General features: G+C 43.6%; 1 protein-coding gene across 2 annotated transcripts in view; it reads right to left on the bottom strand.

The window, feature by feature from the left end:
* DISC1 (DISC1 scaffold protein) overlaps positions 1-20,290 on the bottom strand; it is a 247,429-nt gene that overhangs the window by 189,386 nt on the left and 37,753 nt on the right. For both annotated transcript variants that reach the window (XM_090263358.1, XM_090263359.1), the window contains exon 3: positions 15,681-15,750. In XM_090263358.1, the coding sequence (XP_090119484.1) occupies positions 15,681-15,750 (70 nt within the window). The remainder of the gene's footprint in view (positions 1-15,680; positions 15,751-20,290) is intronic.

Raw genomic sequence — 20,290 nt, 5'->3', positions numbered from 1 at the left:
ATAAGTGGAATGGACACAGAATAACAGCCTTGACTGTGGAACCCACTGCTGTTTATGCTGGAAATGCACACTTGCATAAGCTAATCAGGAGCCCTTGGCCATGTGGACAGCAAGAAGGGTTTGTTTCACAGCAAAGCACACTTGGCCATTCCACCCTCCACGTTCAGGACCCACTCAGAGTCAGATGCCTGAGCACTTCCAGCTACTCTGTTTTGAACACGCGAAGGTCAAGCTTCCATTAAATATGAAAAAGCAGCCTGGATTGGGAAGGATCTCTTCATCTCAAAAAAGTTTTGGCACTTGTGAGGTATCATTTTCAAGTTTTAATGGCAGTGCTTTCCAAGTATTTTGGTTTACTTCTTGATTTGTTTTGTTTTGCATTGCATTGCTTTGTTTTTTAGCAATGGTACCCTTTTTAATACGCAATCGTACAGGAGGACTAACCGCCAGTAAAAGCCAAGGCGCTCTGGGTGGTACTCTCTACCAGGCTCCCCTCGGCAGCCCTGAGAGCCCTCAGAGCACAGTTTGAAAATCGCAGCTTTCCGGCCTTCTGAACTAAATACATAGATTCAAAAATGTTCAGGAGCTGAAATATTGCCAACCCCAAGCTGCCACATTTTTGGTGCTACCCCAAGTTCAAGTGTGTTAGTGAACGTTTCATTGGTTAAGGTCTTTAAGAAAAAGAAATGGTTTACATTTCCAACCGCTGTTTTGATGGAGACAGACACATTTCAGAGATGCAATTGAATTTCTGATTCCATAGATACGCATAAAATATTCATGTCAGCCAGATTCACTTGCATGCAACATGAGGCCAAATCCTCAACTGTGGTTCTGGGGGTTTTATTAGATTTGTAACTTCCAAAGCACTTTTTAAATTTCCTTCTAATTTTTTCTCTTTAAAAACTTTCTTCCTTTTTTTCATTTGCACGGGAGAAATGATTAAAAAGCAGAAGCCGTTATCCGCACTCCCCAGGCAGAGGCAGGCCTGGCTAGGGTGCTGGCATAGGGGCGCGACTGGCACACTTTCCACATCAACTGTTCCCAGCAAGGCCGATGTTGCTGTACCCATTTAGCAGATGAAGATATGATTTCTCACATCACAAAAGATCCGGCTCTGAGGAAAGCGCCAGAAAGAAATGTCCATTTTCCATGTTTAATTTTCATAACCGGGATCAACAGCTGCCATCCATTCCAAATAAAAATGTCATTCTTCCGCTGGCTTCCAAAAGAGGTGAAGTCAATGGCCTGTGGTTATCCATGCAGTTAGCACCTAACCGGGGCTCCAACACGGGTAGGCTGACTCTCAGGAGCACCTTCCTCCAGCCACCCTGCTGGGCTGAGCCTTCCACTTAATCCCTCCCCACTTCCCAGAACCTCTGCCAGCTGCTTGCCTTGGGAAGGAGCAGACTTGCAAAGTTCACAGATTAGCCTCATGGAGAAGATCCTCGAGGGAAAATCACTCAACAGTAGGAAACCAAAGGGAAGAAGCAATGTTTCAGGAAAGGCAAAAATGAAGCAATAGAAATGATGAGATTAAAGCGTCCCGTGATGTTTTGGCAAGAGGAGCACTAACGAAGACAGACGAGTAGAACGAACCTAGCATTGTCCGTGCAGGGTAATCAGGTCCCTGGCACTAAAAATTCATTACAAACAAACCTCATTTTAAAACAAACTCCCAGAGGAACTAATTATACTAAGTGCTCTGGCAGTGACTTAGGTAGTAGCCATTCTATGTCACCCTTGGGGACACGAAAGCCACCACATTCTATAGCTCACGGGCACTGCTTCAGTCTCCTTCCAAACAAAGAGCTTCTGTCGGGTCGGTGTTATATCAAGCCTGTCAATTGTAACGTATTTTGTGCTGGGGGACAAGCTGGCACATTGCATAAAGGTCAAGAGGAAGACTGTCCCTTCTGCTACATCACGGTCATCAGCTGGTAAAGGTCATTCCACCCAATGCATTGCCGTGACGGGAAATAACTTTGTCTACTGTGAAACATTAGAAAGTCCCTCTGCTGTGGGCTTTCCAGCTTCTATCACCGCTCAAGAGCGCTGGACGAGGCACTCCCAGGTCCTCAGCTGCTGCTATGACAACAACCTGTCTGCGAACAAATCTGAACAGAAAACACAAAGACAGCACGTTTAAAAGACTATCTACGTAGACTCATAACATCTAAATATTTTACTGGTGACTATCATTGTAGCAACTGACATTCATTCAGCATCATATTTAACTCAAACACTCGCATTCACCATCTCATTTCATTCTCAGAAAAACTCTATTAGCACATTTTACAGGCGGGAAAATTGAAGCCTTGAGAGATTAAGTAATTTGTCCAAGCTAACGCAGCTAATAAATGACAGAGCCAGACTTTGCAATCAGTTGTTCTTTTTTTAAGATTTTATGTATTTATTTTCAGAGAGAGGGGAAGGGAGGGAGGAAGAGAGGGAGAGGAACACCAATGTGTGGTTGCCTCTCGCATGCCCCCAACTGGGGACCTGGCCCGCAACCCAGGCATGTGTCCTGACTGGGACTCGAACCAGCGATCCTCCGGTTCACAGGCTGGCACTCAACCCATTGAGTCACACCAGCCAGGGTACCATCAAGTTTTTAACTAGGTTGACCCGAAAGGCACTAATATTTTAGAACTCTATTATTAGCAGAACAATCGACTATTCATAAAATGGTAACAGTAATGAGCATTCTCATTTGTAGATAAGATGTCGTCTGAACATTTACTTGTTCATCCAATCCCCATTTCTTGAGTGTGTGCTTTGGCAGAAACTATGCTAGGTGCTGGGGATCGAGTTAAAATAGATAGGGTCTCTTTCTCTCCCCTGAGCAGCTTACAGTTCAGCCGGCAGGACAGCCAACAGCTGATGTTTGCACGTAGGGATCTGAGAGCGGGAGCACCAGGCAGACAGCGGCAGAGACAGTGCAGAGCTTACTAGATCTGGGAAAGCGGCCACTCGGGTGTTCCTCTGGTGTGATTCTGTCACCCAGAGTGTGCTGGTAGTATATTTGCTGTCAATTTTTTATTAGACAGGATGCAAAATGTAATTAATTGCCTGAACAGTTTATAAAAACAAATTAGCTGTCCGCCGATGCATACCAAGTACAAGGGGCCCCATATCATGGCCATTATGCAGAGGAAAGGACGCCTTGGTTGTGAACGAGAGTTTTAAATGGACAGGTTCAATAATTGTCTGGGAATTGCACCTTCATCCTCTCTGTCCATGAGGGTGCAGGTCACAGAACAGCAGACACACAGAAATGACCAGAACAGAGGATCGACCTCTCCACTCACTTCTTTGCTCTCGTCCTTAGCACCCCATTTATGCCTCATTTTCTTCTGTTTCCATCTACCCTCAAAATCAGGACACCAATTCTTGCAGAGCCCAAGCCGAGTTTCAATTTCATTTTCTCAAAGTCATCCAATGTCATGCAACAGAGAGCAAAGCAGAGAACGAGCGACTCAAGGTCATGAAATTCAGACCACAGAGAAGAAAACCAGTCTGCCACAGGAAGACGTGAAGCGCAGTCAAGCTTTAAATACTTCATTATAATTTGCATGTTTTCATATATATTGCTTTACCTAATTTCTGAAATTTCTTGCAGCTTGAAAGAAATCAGGCTACGTGCAAATAAGCTTCTTATTGCCCAGCAGAAATAAAGAGGGCGCATCGCTCAGTCTTATTCTCTGCACGCTAACTGCTGGCAGTGACATTACTCAGAAGCAGCCACCCGTTACACAGGGGTGGGTGAGGGGTGGGGCTGGCAAAGAGAAAAAGGAAACAAATAATACTTCAATACCTGTGCGCAGGCGCCTCACATAGCCCGTTATCACAGTTAACCTTCCTCCCACACAGCAGGACAGATATTATTATCCCCTGCTTATCTAGGAGCACACTGGTGCTCATGGACGGATGACAGGACGAAAGGGCACTGCCACACATGCTCAGTCTCCTCACCCGATCTTGGGGGGCTCCATTATGCTGGCTGACTGTCCTCACCCAGAGGTGCAGAGCGAGTAAATAAACATTTCACAGCTCACCATATGTAAATTATGCCTCAACTAAATATACAGAGAAAATCAAAAATAAATATGTAAATAAGCACTTGTTCAACTTTTCCCAGCTCACAAAGGTGTTTTTAAGTACTGACTATCCCACGTTGAATGAGAGTTAATTATTTCTAATTGTCACTTCATATAGAAATAAAACTGTTAATTCAGCCCATTGAGGTCGTCAGTCAGTCAATTCAGTGGCAGGACGCGGGCCAATCAGCACCGTATTTTATACAGAGAATAAGCAGATGATGGATGGAACTCTGCATGAGTCTAACACACAAAGCCGCACTAGACACTGCCACGGTCAGAGACAAATCAAAGGTTCCTTTGCTTCCTAGAAAGGATTAGGACCAACATCTCTGGAAAACCTGGGACAAGAGGCAACTTCAGGCTGATAAGTGAGAGCAGGTTCGGCAGGTTAAGGACTGTCCTCACTCACCACGGCTTCCCGTCCAAGTGCTTAGAAACAGCAGGTGCTCAATAAATGGTTCTGACTAAATGCACACACTCTGTTCAGCGTTTTCACTTTAATCTTCTTGTACATTTTCACACCCCTCGTTTGTTCCCACTCTCCATTACTTCCCGTGTGCGCGGTTCACTAGGCAGTAAGTATACTGGCTGCTGTTTTTATCTGATCAGCACCCACTCTTCTCATAGCGGGGAGCCCCCTCCTCATCACGCGGACAGAGAGGGAAACATAATTGGCTAATCACAGGGCCTCATCCCCTTGGCTACAGTGATTGGTCCAAGGAGTAAGCACCCCAGCCTGCCATGAAATTTTCATACTGCAGCCAAGGGCGGGGTGGAGGGGGGGGGGTCCCCTTCCTTCTCTAGTTATGGACTGTTAACACAAGTCTTGAATTGCCATGTGTGATCATTTTAAAACATTCCTGCACCAAAAAGTTGTCTAATTCCTTCCCCTTGAACATGGGATGATTTTGATGACTTGCTTCAACTGAATAGAATGCGGTAGAATCAACACTACATAATCTTTGAGATGAAGTCATAAAAGACAATTGTTTCCTCCAGCATGTTCCCTCTCTCTCTCCCTCTCCCCCCCTCCCCCATCACACTGTGAGGAACCCAAGCAACCCCAGGAAAGGCCACATGCAGGTGTTCCAGTTCCAGCTCCAGCCCCAGCTGAGCCCCAGCTGACAGCCAGCATCAAGTGCCCGACACGAGAGAGGGCGGGTGGCCTCATTCTTTGAGCTTCCCCCGCTAAGGCCGCATGGAGCAAAGAAGAGCTACCTCTGCCAAGATTTTCCCAAATTACAGATTCTCAAGCACAACAAATGTTGTCATTTTGATAAGCCACTAAGCTTGAGGGTCGTTTGTTGCATAGCCATAAATACCAGCAACAGATTTTGGTGCCACAGTGAGGTGCGGCCACAACAAAGTCCAAAAACACGTGGCAGGAGATTTGGGGCTGGGCAGTGCATGGACATTGGAAGGGCCTTAAAAAGACAATTAGGAGAAGCATGATTGATCTTGAAGGTGTTGGTTCAAACTTAAAGGAAAAAAAAGGAAATATATTGTTAGCTAGAAGAAAGAACCCATTTTTAGCAGCTGAAGTATAGAAACACTGTCACCAAGGGTGACATGGAAAATAGAAAATGCACCTACTGAGCTGGGTGGTCTGGCTGGGATTTCCAGGCAGGGTACTGAAGGGACCACCTGGCTTCTCCTCACCACCCATAGTATAATGTACAAAGGGAGAAATAAGCTAAAGAAGTAACTGTTACGATCAAGGAGCCAGGACTGGCTGGACTGGAAATTAAAACTATTTATCGCCAGGCTCTCCAGATGACAAATAATGCTGAGATTAAGAAATGGCTTCCAGGCAAAGATCCAGTCCAGAGTGCTGCCAGGAAAATATGGCCAAAAGATGAGGTCAAGAACAAAACTGTAAACCCTTTGTAAGATCTCAAAAAGATCACAGGCCTTTTCGGATGGTCAAACAGCCCTTTAGGAATCTTAGGAGCATCATCCTCAGCCTCCCCAAGCTTACAGGGAGCTTGAAAAAGAGGCTTATATTGAAGAGACTTGTAGGTATAGCTTCTGTTTGATGGACTAGATTGTAAATTAATTCATATAAAACTCAAAGTGTTTTTAATGCCAAATTGAAAAAAAAAAAAACGAGAAAATACAAAAGGAAAAAAGGCATTTGGGCCCCAAACCTGTATGGATGGAAAGCAGGCTGAGAATAGGACTTGGCTGCCAGCTGAAGCTTCCTCTTACGGACGAGGAAGAATGGCTCACAGAGTGTGGAGTCAGGAGTCCGGAGCTCAGACTCCGCGCCACAGAAACTATTTCCCGGTGGTGAGGCTAAGCTCTAGTCAAGGAACTGACAGCAGGTGCCCAGATGGGTTTCTGAATGGTTGAGGACCAGTGGCTGCTGTGTGCCTCCTGCTTCCCCCCTTTCTGAACAAGAATCTATAGTCGTTATCCCATATCTGCGTCACCATCCTATTTTGGGGCTGTGGGGATTGACAGCCTGTATCTCTAATACACAGGTGTTTCAATCAGAGAAACTACTCGAGCAGCTGTGCTCAAGGAATGACCCCTGAGGAGCCTCACCTGCACCCGCACCTGCACCTGAATTAGATGAGGCGCTCCTAGACATCCAGCCTGAGCATGATGCCATAACACGAGACTTCTGAGGGGTCTGGAGAGGGTACGAGTATATTCTGCATGTGGGAAGAATGTAAAAACATGAGAATAGAGAGCAGTCTGATGGTTTTAAAAGATTCCCACAAATTCTTTAGACACACCTTCCATCAACAGATGGAGTCCAATTACCCTGCCCTTGACTACAGGTCACCCTTACTTCTGACAAAGAGAACGCAGCAATAGTAACAAACACTACCTGCCTTTCAAGGTCAGTCCTCAGCAGGTGACAGTTTTTGCCTAGCTCTCTCTCAGTCTCAAAATGCCATCACCAGACTATGCAAAAGTCAAGCAGCCCCACAGAAAGGCTAGAGGTAGGCGTTCCCACCATGGCCCCAGTCAAGTGCCAGCAGATACAATCAACCACCAGACCTGTGAGTAAGAGAGCTGCAGGTGACTCCAACCCCAGCCTTCAAGCTGCCCCCATTGATGCCTGCAGTGAAGGTGAGCCCAGCCCAACCTTCAGGCTGATGAGCAAAATAAATGTTGTCACTGTTTTTCTGAAACAGGTTTGTTGACTGTAATTCACATAGCATACAATTTACCCATATGAAGTGTACAGTGCATTCAATGGGTTTGGGTACACTACATTATTAATTTTTAAAGTTGTGGTAATATATGTAACATGAACTTGACATTCTGACCATGTTTAAGTGTACAATTCAGTGGCATTAAGTTCATTCACAATGTTGTGCAATCATCACCACTTTCCATTTCCAAAACTTTTTATCATCTCAAACTCTGTGACCCTTAGGCAGTAACTCGCCCCTCCCCCCATCCCCTATTACCCTCTAACCTACTTTCTGTTTCTGAATTTGCCTATTCTAGGCATTTCACATAAATGAAATCATACAATATTTGCCCTGCTGTGTCTGGGTTATTTCACTTAATGTTTTCAAGGTCATCCATGCAGTACCATGTATCAGAACATCATTCCCTTTTATGGCTGAAAAATATGTATTCTATTGTATGTATATACCATAGTTCGGTTGTCCATCCATCCACTGATGAGCACTGAAATTGTTTCCACCTTCTGGCTAATGTGAATAATGCTGCAATGAACACTGGCATACACATATCTGAGTCCCTGATTTCAATTCCTTTGGAACATACTTAAAGGGAATATAGTCAATAATACTGTGACAAGCTTACATGGTGACGGATGATTACTATTATAGATTTAGTGGGGTAATCCAATTGCAAGGTATAAAAATGCTGGATCACTCTATTGTACACTTGAAACTAACATAACTACTATAAGATTGTGCATCAACTATATTTAAATAAAAATATAAGTTTAATTTTTTTAAAGGAAAAGTGTTTGGTAATAAGGTAATTCTACGTTCAGCTTCTTAAGGAACTGCCAAACTCTTTTCTATAGCACTGCGTCATTTTACATTCCTCCAGCAAAAGAATATGGGTTCCAATTTCTCCACATCCTCACCAACACTAGTTATTTTCTGTTTTGTTTTTTTTTTTTATAGTAGCTATCCTAGTGGGTATGAAGTGGTATATCATTATGGTTTTGATTTGCATTTCCCTAATGACTAATGATGTTGAGCATCATTTCATATGTTTACTGTCCATGTGTATTTCTTCTTTGGAGATATGTGTATTGAAGTCCTGTATCCATTTTTTTCCACAGGTATATAAACTATTTATTAACAGACAAGGCCTACAGATTTACTTCTTCTTGGACACACCCACAGTATGACCCCAGCGGCTGTGGTCTTGGGTATAGTACTGAAGCTTAATAATATTAGATCTTCCTATCCATAACCACAGACTGTCTTTCCATTTACTTAGGTCTTCATTAATTTCTTTCAGCAATGTTTTAGAATTTTCAGTGTAAAAAGTCCTTCACTTCTTTGGTTAAACTTATTCCCAATTATTTTACTATTTTAGGTGCTATTGTAAATGAAATTGTTTTCTTAATTTTCTTTTTGGACTGTTCATTACAGATGTATAGAAAGACCACTGAATTGTGTGTGTTGACCTTGTACCCTGAAACATTGCAGAATTTGCTTATTAGCTCTCACAGTTTCTTGTGGGTTCTTTGGGATTTCTGTATGTGAGATTATGTCATCTACAAATAGATAAATTTTTTTTGGCCACGTGCTCTGGCTAGAACTTCCAGTACAATCTTGAATATCAGGCAGCCTGATCTCATTTATGATCTTAGGAGGAAATGATGATGTTAGCTATAGATTTTTCATAAATATCCTTTATCATGTTGAGAAAATTTTTGCAGTTCTTATCCTGAAAAGGTGTTGGAATTTTGTCAAATGGTTTTTATTCCCCTTCATTCTGTCCCTAGGAAACATTATATTGATATATTTTATGTTGAACCGCCTTCATTTCAGGATAAATCCCGTGTGGTCATAAACCGCATCTGCTCGTGTGTATAATCCTTTTATTGTGCTGTTGAATTCGGTTTACATTACTAGTATTCTGTAGGATATTTTTGTATCTTTATTTATAAGGGATAATTTTCTTTCTTCCCCTGGCTTTGGGATCACAGAATGAGTTAGGAAGTGTTCACTCCATTTCTATTTTTTGTAAGAGTGAGAAAATATCATGTTAAGTTCCTCTTAACGACTTGACAGGGTTCACCGGTGAAGCCATCCGGTCCTGGACCTTTCTTTAACGGGAGGATTCGATTACTAATTCTCTCTCTTTACTTGAGTCAGTTTAGGTAATTTGTGTTTCTCTAGAATTTGTCCACTTCATATTGGCTTTCAAATTTGTTGACATAAAATGGTTCACAGTATTCTCTTACAATCATTTTTACTTCTATGGGAAGCAATGTCCTCTTTCATTTTTTATTTGTAATTTCCATCTTCTCTTTGTGTGTGTGTGTGTGTGTGTGTGTGTGTGTGTGTCAATTCTGTTGATCTCTTCAAAGAACTAAATTTTGGACCCTGGCTGGTATGGCTCCGTGGATTGAATGCTGGCCTGCAAACCAAAAGGTCTCCAGTTTGATTCCCAGTCAGGGCACATGCCTGGGTTGAGGACCAGATCCCCAGTTGGGGGCACATGAGAGGCTACCACACATTGATGTTTCTCTCCCTCTCATTCTCCCTCCCTTCCCCTCTCTCTAAAAATAAATAAGTAAAATCTTTTTTTTAAAAAAGAACTAAATTTTGGTTTTATTGAATCTGTATTGGTTTTCTATTCTCTATTTTATCTCTGTTCTAATCTTTATTATTCCCTTTCTCTACCTCCTCAATGTGTAAATTTAGATTATTGATTTGAGGTCTTTCTTAATGTACTTACTTACAGCTATAAATTTCCCTCTGAGTACTGCCTTTGCTGCATTCCCTATGTTCCGAGATGTGTTTTCCTTTTCATTCACCTCTGAATGTTTCCTTGAATTGCCAGAAGAAAAAAATACATAAAACCAAAACAAGCAAAAAAAGGGGGGGAAACACAGAGACACCAAAAACAAACACGCAAACAAACATCGCTCCCAGTCTTTGCTGACGAGCTGTGTACCGGGCAAACACCTTCAGCACTTAGCCAGGCTGGCACTACAGCCACAGAGCAGCAGGCAGTGAAAACCAGGGGTCATTGCCTTCAGCATGCAAGTGGTTTTCTGAATTTCCCCACATACAGGAGTGATTTTGAATGTCTTCATTTCCCAAAGAACCTCCCACAGCTTTAGCTCCAGGCTGTAGGCAGTCTATTGTATCTTTTGACCAGTGACCCTTCTTTGTCCCAGGTGTTACAGTTTGTTAGCTCACCTCGCAGGGTTCTCAAGCTACCCCTGCCACCCTTCCAGCCTGGGTACTGAGTTAGCCAAACCAGAGGAAAGTGCTTGACAGGAGTCGCTCAGGTAGCCCTCTGACAGATGAGGACACACACAATAACTTGCAAGTCGGGTCTGCCCTACACGTCCTGGAATCAGGAACCAAAGTCCCGCACTGTGAATGTGAGCTGTCATCTTTAAGATCACTGCTACCCTCATAGAAAATAGAGTCAATAATATTGTAATAACTATGAATGTGTCAGATGGCTACTAGAGTGATAGGGGCGATCACTCATAAGGAATATAAATGTCTAATCACTAGGTTGTACACCTGAAGTTAATATAATATGGTGTGTCAACTCTAATTGAAAAATAAATGTTAAAAGATTCGCTGCTGTCCTACGGAGAAAGTGGGACAAGGGCAAGTAAAAATGCCACAGCGCTCTCCTACCATTTCCGAGGTGCCTTTTTCTTCGTTCAGTGTTTGCTTGGTTGCTAGAAACTTTGAGCTGTTTTCCAGGGTTCTGAAAAAGTTGGTTCTGACCGTTTCTGCTAGTTTTATTGTTTTACGTTTTTGCTGGGGAACCAATGCTTGAAGTTCCTTATACTCTGCCGTTTTCCTGATGTCACTCAGACATTGTTTTAAGTACTAAGCTTTGTGGTCATTTGTGATGCAGTGTATTAGTTTCCTGTGGCTGCTGTAACAAATGACCATGAACTCTGTGGCTGAAAACAACACATTTATTCTCTCACAGTTTTAGAGGCCAGAAGTCTGAGATCAGTTTCGTTGGGCTGAAATCAAGGTGTTGGCAGAACTGTACTCCTTACAGAGGCTCTCAGGGAGAACTGTCCCTTGCCTCTTCCAACTTCCAGTGGCTGTCAGCTTTCCTTGGCTTGTGGCCACGTTGCTCAATCTCAGACTCTGTGGTCACATCACCTCCTGCTATTCTGCTTCTCTCAAAAGGACACTTGCGATGGGATTTAGGGTAATCCAGGAAAACTTCATCTCAAAATCCTTAATTTAATTCCATCTAATAAGACCCTTTTCCAAATTAGGTAGTGTCTGCAAATTCCAGGGATTAGGATGTGGATATAGTGGGGTGGGGGGCATTTTTCAGCGTACCCCATGTAGCAATAGGTAAGTGAAACATGTGGTTTAAGAGAATATGTCAAACCACAGAGAGAAAAGTGAGGGCCCCGGCAGCCTTGACCCCCTGACTAATTGTCCCACCCCCGTCACACTGAACAGTAAGTCTTCTTTTCTCTTGGGTCTAAATTAGGTTCCTTTCTCTGAAAGCTGAGAGTCCTCAAACAAAACAAAAAAATCAATTCTGATGGTAACTGAAATTTCACGTCTTCATATTATTTATATTTAATCCCAAATAAGCGAATACTCCTTGAGAGTAGGTCATCTTTTACACATTTTAAGTCAGCTATAACAAAATACAGGCTGCCAACATTAGCATTTCTGTTCCCTGGACCCCAAAATGTCATGTATCTCCACTTACTCTGGGGGTCCTGAGGACATAAAAATGGTTGATTCTATTACATCTTTTCTTCTTCTTTCTATACATGAATGACACACAGTGAAAGGCATCTGTGGACTCCCAGTGCTTGGATGCGTCTCTAGTTCTGTGAAGAGAAAGCCAGGGTTCTGGTGCAAAGCATTACATTCAGGAAGTCCTGAAGAAGGGTAGACATGGGGTCCCCATGAAAGAAAGGGGTGTCGCCCTGGATAACTGCACACTATCACCAAAGAGCAACTGTGGAAAGAGCCATCTTGCCTAAGAAAGAATTTGGAAAGACAGAGACTCTGGCAATTTGGGCAAGAGCTCACCACTCTCTGGGGTGATTTAATGCTTGGCCTCTGCTGCAGCCATTTTTCTTTCAACAGTTCACGTTTTTACTGTATTAGATTTTCATCATCATGGATATTGGTTGAGACAAAGGATAAACTAATGCAGTGCTGGCCACTTTTCACTCCAAGAAGGAAATTCTATGTGGGCAGGATAAAACCAGCTATGTGAGAATATAAGGAAATATTAACTTGACTTTCCTAACAAGGGAGAGATGTAATTAGAGCCCTGCATGGTTTCCCCACGAGGCACTAGCAGGTAAATACATGAGCACTTTGATGAGATAAAACATGGAACTTTCTACTCTGTGCCAACTGCTCATGTCTCCAGAATACAAGCCATTTTTATGAGTGAAACTAGAAAAAAAAAGAGAGAGAAAAGCAACAAAACCAAGCGAGGTAAGGTCACACCCCCCAGATTCTCCTGGCAAACCTCGCAGACACTAGTAGACCCCTTCCCCAAGACAGACCACAGCTGCACAGCTACTCCTAACAATGAAAAAAAAAGTGAATCCACACAAAGATTGTAACAGCTGAGCATAAAAATAATCCCAACAATTCTGAAAGTGTTTATTGGTAACTCTGGATAAGCTAAGTGAGAAAGAAAATTATATTCAAATCCTATTTCAACAGATTTCACTAAAAACAAATCCTCCATCTGGATACTGTCCAAACTTCCCTAATGAGTTAGTAACTAACGTACGAGAATTTCTTGATCACTTACTATGCGCCAGACCACACAGGGATGGACCCTGCAGAGATCCATATCAGACAAGTTTCAAATCTCATATCAAGACAACCAAATTTTTGGATGGTGACACTTGGTTACAGTGGCTTTTCTACTTCTTTGCCTTCTGTAAATGCATCCTATTGAGGGGGAACAAAGTTTTGCTACCCCAAAATATGCCTTTCGGGAAATGTTATTTTAAACTTACAAGGTTATTTGTAAGAAAAAAAAAGACTCAAAAACAGCCTTTTACTCACCCTCCTTTACTTGCCTAAAGGCATTAAATAGAAAAAGCTGCTTAAAGAAAGGGAGCTGTGGCCTTTAGTATGCGATCCAAGTGTGGCAGACAGAGCAGACCCTGCAAAGTCTGTCCCATTGTTTCTGGGTGGCCTGGCAGGAGTTTGTTTACCAAACGTTGTCCCTTCTCATCTCCCTGTGAACCACCTAACTTCCCTTTGAAGTCCAGACTACTATTCCCCCTCTTTTCTCCGTAGCTCAGTAGCTCAGGATGGCATCTGAGCCTCAAGTGCCCGGTCTGTCCTCAGGTCCCATATTCTTACGGAACCCCCATATGTACATACGTAATAAATTTGATTATTTTCTCCTGTTAACCTATCTCATGTTAATTTCATTATTACACCAGCCAGAATTTAGAAGGGTAGAGGTAAAATTATTTTTCCTCCCCTACACTACTCACCCTTCAAGGTCCACTAAATTACTGCCTCCTCCACAGGGCTTTGACCTTTCACCTACCCCAACCCCTAGCAGAAGTAATTGCTCTCATTGGGGAACCCCTGCCCACTTTCCTCTCTCTAAAAATTTCAATTTAAAAAACCTTTTTATAAAAAGAGGGCCTCATTGTCCACCTGTGTCATAGCCTTGTATGTTACATTAAGAGCTGTGTTGTTGGCTCAGTGGATTGAGCGTCAGCCTGTGAACCAAGTGTCGCTGGTTCGATTCCCAGTCAGGGCACATGACTAGGTTGCACGTCAGGTCCCCAGTTGGGGGCGCGTGAGAGGCAACCGCACAGTGATGCTTCTCTCCCTCTCTTTCTCCTTTCCCCTCTCTCTAAAAATAAAATAAATAAACAAACAAATAAATAAATAATTTTTAAAAACTAAAGACTTTTTTAAAAAAGAGCTGTGCTGTTAAAGAGAAGAAAAAAAAAAACAAGACTCAGCTCACAGCAGAGAAAATAAATTTGTGCAATAGTGGAAAGCTTCAAAACTAGGTTTCATTGTCCACCACAGATAGAAGTCAGCAGGTGCCCCCTGGTCTGGGAATAGCTCCCTTGCTTTCTGTCTACAGCTGTGCCAGCGTTGAGGTGGGTACCCTCCCCTGCCCAGGCTTGCCTCCACTCACATCCCCTGCCAACATCATTATGGAATCAAGACGACCTGTCAAAAGAGGTGGGAGAGTTCAGAGTTCCACCTCCACTCCCCAATCCCTCTCCTTTCTCACACCCCCACCCCGTCACTTTCTAAACCCGACCTCAATGGGACATGTAAGGAGAACACCAACAGCACTCGCTCTGGGCATTTCTTAGAACTGGACTTGCAACCTCCTCTTGGAAATCACGCACCCCTTTTCTGTAGCACCCCCACTCCGACGGTCCTTGAAGTATTCATTGGGAATACCAGCACAGGGCTCAGTTAGGCTGAAGACTGAAACTTCAACCCTGACCAGCTCCCAGAACAATCCTTAGGCCTACATTCTACATCTAGACCAATCCTGGGTGTGCTAAACTTGGCCGTTGCCAGGAAGGTCTATCAAGTTCGTAGTGTCTGGGGGAATCTGGACGTTATGTCAACTCTCTGTGCCCCACATCCAGCAGAAATGGGTGTGAAATCTTATAATCAGCATGCAAAGTCCTTAATTAAGATTCTCCCCAGGCCAAGCACACCTGGAATCCTTCCTGTGTCCATTCAGCCACCAAACCTGCCCTCATTCGAGTCAGGTCCAATTCCTGCTTTGGTCCCTCATTAGAACCGTGGTTTTCTGGCTTCTGACTACCTCCTCCACCTTCCAGTCTCATGTTGCTACTTTCCCCTTCTAGCTTCAGCTTTTGGAGACTTCTTTCTGGAAATCTGATCGATCTGACCCCTGCAGCACAGCCGGGCACCTTTCACTCTCATCCCATTTCCTGTCTCTGGTCCCAGAGACTGTGAAGTCGAAAAGCTCAGTGAGAACTTATATTTAGAGGCATCATAAGGTCAGAGATTGTGTCTTCCTTGCTTTCCTATTCCTGCCCCCTTACCTAGCACATAATAGGTGTTCAACAAAAAGGTTATGATGAATGAATATAGATGTATCATACCTTAGGCAGGCAGATGATGAGTCAATAAAACTTTTATTGTTCAAGTGCTTCGTGTTTCCAAACAATCAATGAAGTTATACTTACAACCCAAATGACCCATGCTCATAAAATGTTTTGAAATCCACAAAATAATAGTGCTATAACATAATCCACTGTCACCAAGTAGGGATGATCAGAGGAAGTGACTGCACAATTCATTTGGGGTGTAGAGTATAGACCTGAGCAAGAATGGGATGAGAAATAGGACGTTATGGGGAAAAGAAGAAATATTCGATTAAAAAAGTCAAACTCACCCATATCATAATCATCATCTTCAATGGCTTTTTCTTGGAGCTTCTGAAGCTTTAATCTTAAAGAGTTTACCTATGTTGTTTTGGAGGAGAAAAAAATGAAAATCAAATGACAATAGCACTCAAGCAAGCTAATTTTAGCAAAGCTAAGAGCATTTAGAAACTATTTCAAAACTGAACTTCTTTATCCTCCTTTGAAAAAGGAACCTCAAATGTACATTTTTCCAATGCCAGATGAATTAGTTTCTCACACCAAAAAAAAAAGTTATACAAAGAAAAAGTGTAATTTGAGCATAAAACCCACAGAGTTAAAATGATATTTTAAACAAAAACATCCCACTATAGCCTTAGCTCCATGAAAAATGCATAACGAAAGAATCCAAATTTCCTGACCTGACCAAACAGTCTCCGTTCTAAAAAATCAGATTAAAATTATGAAGGTAAACACACCACAGTTGGAAGAGAAGCCAAGAGAAGTGGCAGCCTGTGCGGACGGCTGGGTGGGAATGAGATCAGGGACCACAAAGCCCGATGCGCACAGACCTGCCGCGGTAGAACAGAGCGCGGTCACACTTAACCTGCCACACTCTCAACGATCACACCATCTGTCAGAGAATTACTGAGATCCGTTTGTAATTACAGTCAAGCTTCGGTTCTCGAACGTCTTGGCTCTGGAACAATTCGGTTCTTGACCAAGTTCTTCGTGGGGGTAAAAAAATGTCTCAGTGGTTGAACAAAACTTCGGATCTCGATTCTCTACCCGACAGCCCTTTCGTGCTGATACCTGTAGAATCAGTCACACATCTCTCAGGCGACAAACAAAGGAGATTTGGTTTTCGAGCAAATTGCCTCTCAGTTCCCCAGAATTAATTAAGTTCAAGAACCAAGGTTCCACTGTACTTTCCTTCTCAACAGGAGGCCCAGGGATTTTTTTGGAGATGGATTGTTGGCCTATCAGTGAATGGATTTGGGCATGTTCCCTGAAAAACCCCCTCCTCCCATCCTTTGCTTGGCATACGCCTACGTTTCCTCCGACACCGAGCTCAGGTGTCACTCCCTACAGCCTGGGTTAAATGTCCTTCCTTAAAACTGCCACTGTAACCTGTACTTGCTTTTATTCGTGTGATCCATTTCACAAATATTAACTGACTGCCTCTCAGGTGTGAAAGACTTTTGGAGGTGCTGAGATACAGCAGAAAAGTCTTAGCATTTTTGTGTAGAAAGACAAAAAATAAAGGTAATTAGTAAGTTTTAGGGAGCTTTAATAAGGTATCCGTGCTATCAAAGAAGAAAAAGGTAGGCCCAAGTGAGGAGCTCGGGAATGCTCATGAATGATGGGGCTGAATTTTAAATAGGATCTCGTGGAGAAGGTAACATCTGAGCAAGGATTTAAAAGCGGTAAGGGAGTGAACCCCGAGGCTCTCTGGGAGAAAGACGCTCCCACAGAGAGCAAGGCCAGCACAAAGGTTCTGGGCGGAGCGTCCCTGGCCCTGCAAATTAAGAGCAAGGAGGTTCTTGGGTCTCGAGAGGTGTGATTCAAGGGAAAATTGTGGGAGAAGAGGTCAGAGAGGTGCTGAAAAATGCATCGTGAAGAGATATGAAGAGCATTTAAAACTTCCGGTTTTACTCTGAGGGTCACGTGGGGGTGGGAGAGGGTTTTGAGCACAAGAGCACATGATCTGATTTATGTTTGAACAACTTCCTCCAGGTTGCCGTGGGCAAGGGCAGAAGGAGGGGGGCAGGAGGCTGTGGAAATAACCCAGGAAGGACGCGATGGAGGCGTGGATTATAGTGAATGCAGAGGAGACCGTGAGAAGGGATCTGTTTCTGGATAGATGTGCAGAAAATGGCTGGTTCTGTTCTGTGTTATTGGTGCTCTCCATTCACCCCGGAGCATCTGGAGGGCAAGAACGATTTCATGTGCGTGTAGAAATGGCAGCGCTCTCTGTGCTGTGGTTCTCCACCGCTCCGGACACACAGGAATTGCACTCCCTTTCCCTCCCTGGTCTGGTTAATGAGTATGAGTGAGGGCAAGGGAGAGAGGTCACTTCTGCACTGAAGCATTTCATTGCTCTGGCAGGATCCCTTAGTGTTCTCCACTTCGACTCAGTGACTGAGGGGCCATATGATCAGAGAATGCAGCCTGGGGTCCTGAGTGACTCAGTGGAGCAGAGCCGCCAACCACATCTGTAGAACATGAAGCATAAGCAAGAAACACGATTTTGTGACATAAAGCTTCTGACCCTGCGTCGCTGTCCGTTACTAACCCATTCTAACTAACACAGCCTCAAAGCCAGGCACCAGGTGGTGCAGAGTTGTCAGCAAATACCTTCTGAACGAATGAAAGAATGAATGATCGCATTAATCGCTTTATCCTTGAAGTGCTCCATGTGCCAAGTGCAAATTCATCAGTAACTTGGCCCTGTATGTTAGCGACAGAGGACAGGCTGCATTACCAACCCCACATCCAAATGATGGCATCTGTAAACACTTGCTAGAGCTGGAGCAGAAGAACCCCAGGAAAGAAGGTCAAAGAAAAGTTCATTTACAGCCAATGCCCACCTCACCTTCTCCCTCCCACCCAACTGTCCCTGGAAGACCCCGAACTGATGCCCTGGGATAGGTGTGAATGTCCACCTCTGTTGGAAGCACAGCCACTGAAGGGCATGGTTTACGCAGTGACACAGTCCATGGAAGGCAGGCAGTTTATCTCCTTTTCCTCCAGCTGCCACGCGTCAAGGGGGGGGGCTATTTTATAGGGTTTTGCCCACTTTCGTCCTCCACACACCCAGTTAGCATTTCCTTCTACCATAATGTTCTCAGCCCCACCCAAGCCCTGGCAATGTCCCTGGGTGGCTATTTTTCAACAGCATAAAATACACATTCATGGTAGTTACGTTGTATAAAGTCACCAGACGCACTCAATTAGTGAATACTGAACCGTCGCTCCCCAGGAAAACACAAGGTTGGGCTCCTGAGGGCCTCTGGTCTTAACTTTCTTGTCGACCGATCATAGAAAATACATGACCGTGTTTCATGTGTGTTTCAAGTTAAAGATATTGTATTGGATATGTATGGCTGTTTCATTAACCCTGAACTCACAGGGAACAGCACTCCAACTCACACCCGGACGAAGCTTCTCTAACACGTGTTTTCTCCACAGTCACATTGCAGCCATTCCGCACTTAGGGGCAGAGGTAGCACGGCTGGCCTGCACGTGGGGGCCGTTTTCAACAGTGAAATCACCAACAAAACACACAAAAATATGAAAAAGGTAGCACTCAACAGACCGCAAAAAGAACACTTGCTTACGAGATGAGAGCTGAAACAAGCAGGCAGAAGGTCACCTTGTGCTGCCTCACCTGGGAACAAGCACATGGAGCAGCTCACATTGTTAGCCATTCTGCGCATGCCCGCAAACGGCCAGGCAAGCATTTCGTTCTGCACATGCCCACACATGACCTGCGAGCATTTGGTTCTGCACATGTCCACACATGACCAGGAGAGTGTCTGAGCACTGAGTTTGGGGTTACCAACAGGTTTTATCAAGTGAGAGAATTCACAAGTATAAAAACTATGAATACTGAGGATCACTATTTTAAAAGGAGCTAAAAATCAAATTCCTAAGATTTGCATTTTTACTTAAGGAGAAGGGAGAGGGGGTTAAGTAATATTCTACTATTCTAAGAAATTATAATATAATATCTAAAAGGCCCCAAAACACTAGAATCCCAATTTTTAAAAGGATCTTTTTGAAGATCCTTAGCCAAGCCCTCTCCCCCACCATGAAGGCCTCCCAGCACCCCAAATGAGCAATCTGAGGCCTGGGTTCAAACACAATGGAAAATACAAAACCTCCCCCAGTGACCCCCTCATCATGGAAAACTCCAGCCATTGGGGCCTCTTCTTCCCTAGTTCTGTGCCCCCAACAGAGTTCTTTCCATCACTCGCACCACACTGAATAAACTTCATTCCTCTTTCATACATCAGACATCAAATAAGCAAAAATGGTATCATGCTTCCCTCATCCAGGTATTAGATTATCACAAACAAAGATACTTAAACTGGAGATAAAATGTGCCCCCATCCTACCATTTGATATTCAACTGACATCTAGGTGTAGGTTGGGACAGGGGAAGGGACAGTCTTATGGGACTTTAACATGTGAGACATGATGCCAGGTAAATATTCAAAATTGAATTAAATTATAGGACACCCAGCTGGTGTTAGAGACATCCCTACATGTTATAACTGGTGACCAGAACCCCCTTAGTGCCTTTGTCCTTCGTGTGTCTGCCTCTCAGATTCTCTTCTTATGCTTTAGAAAGTCAATCTAAAAAACAAATCTCTGAATTAGAATCTGTGGCCCATCTTATCATGATTAATTACTTCACTAAAAAAAACACGAATCGAGTGCCTGCTGAGGCCAGGAAGCAGGCTACGCAGCAAACATCCAAAAATGCCTGAGAAGTGACCTGTGGTTATAGAGCTCATGGTCAAGTGCGGAAGTTGGGCCCACAAATTACCCCTGGACGTAGTGAGTGCCATAATGGGGTGTGTCTAAGTGCTCTGGAAACAAAACGGAAGGAGGGACTCATTTGGTCTAGAGATGG

The sequence above is a fragment of the Furipterus horrens genome, unplaced genomic scaffold (genome assembly GCF_987537825.1).
Source record: "Furipterus horrens unplaced genomic scaffold, mFurHor1.1.pri manual_scaffold_15, whole genome shotgun sequence".
Classification (NCBI taxonomy): domain Eukaryota; kingdom Metazoa; phylum Chordata; class Mammalia; order Chiroptera; family Furipteridae; genus Furipterus; species Furipterus horrens.
This window is presented reverse-complemented; position numbering and strand designations above follow the sequence as displayed.